We start from the raw sequence: 584 nt of genomic DNA, 5'->3' as shown, positions 1-584 counted from the left end.
ATAGCTGCGGCAGTTGGAGCATTTGTACCCGAAGCCTCGGAAGAAGCAACAGCAGTACCGCCCACAGACCGGCTTCTGCAGCTAGAACGGAACATCGATGCACCTGCCTCAGCACAAGCCGTAGCTCGAACAAAAGCAGCAGCAATCACGCAAGGGAAGGCACCAGCAGCGCCAGCAGCAACATTCGTAGAGGCAGGTGAGTACGTGCCCTGAGGCCTAAGAACGCTCTGGTCCACGCGGGCCCTCTTTGGGGGTCGGCCAATAGTTGCACTTCGTCGATAACCCCAACGGAAAAGTCCTTATCTAAAGGCGCAGCCTCTACTGTGCTGCACACGTGAGTCGCTTCCTGCAATAACCGCAAGCAAAAACAGCACCAAAAGGACAGAAATGCACGACCACCATCGGTGGAACCGAACTGCTCTGCACTCCACGGAAGCAGCAGTCCACCGCTGGCTGGGAACCCCAACGAAAGCCATGAACCGCCTCCAAGCTGGGGCCATCAATGTGGCTGAACGTTTGCTCACTGTATCTATGATCTTCAAAGGACCCGTGATCAGAGAGCACTTTACCCCTTTTTTCCGTAA

General features: G+C 55.3%; 1 protein-coding gene across 1 annotated transcript in view; it reads right to left on the bottom strand.

The window, feature by feature from the left end:
* Nucleotides 1-145: 145 nt before the first annotated feature.
* Nucleotides 146-584, bottom strand: part of EMH_0088000 (Helicase conserved C-terminal domain containing protein, related) — a gene marked incomplete at both ends in the record, with an annotated part of 2,552 nt that continues 2,113 nt past the window's right edge. Inside the window, 2 exons of the mRNA XM_013501231.1 lie at nucleotides 146-346; nucleotides 525-584. Of these exons, the coding sequence (XP_013356685.1) occupies nucleotides 146-346; nucleotides 525-584 (261 nt within the window). The remainder of the gene's footprint in view (nucleotides 347-524) is intronic.

Source organism: Eimeria mitis, genomic scaffold, assembly GCF_000499745.2.
Source record: "Eimeria mitis Houghton genomic scaffold, Emh_scaff6540, whole genome shotgun sequence".
In the NCBI taxonomy this organism is placed as follows: Eukaryota; Apicomplexa; class Conoidasida; order Eucoccidiorida; family Eimeriidae; genus Eimeria; species Eimeria mitis.
The sequence above is the reverse complement of the archived record's forward strand: the minus strand, read 5'-3'. Positions and strand labels throughout refer to the sequence as shown.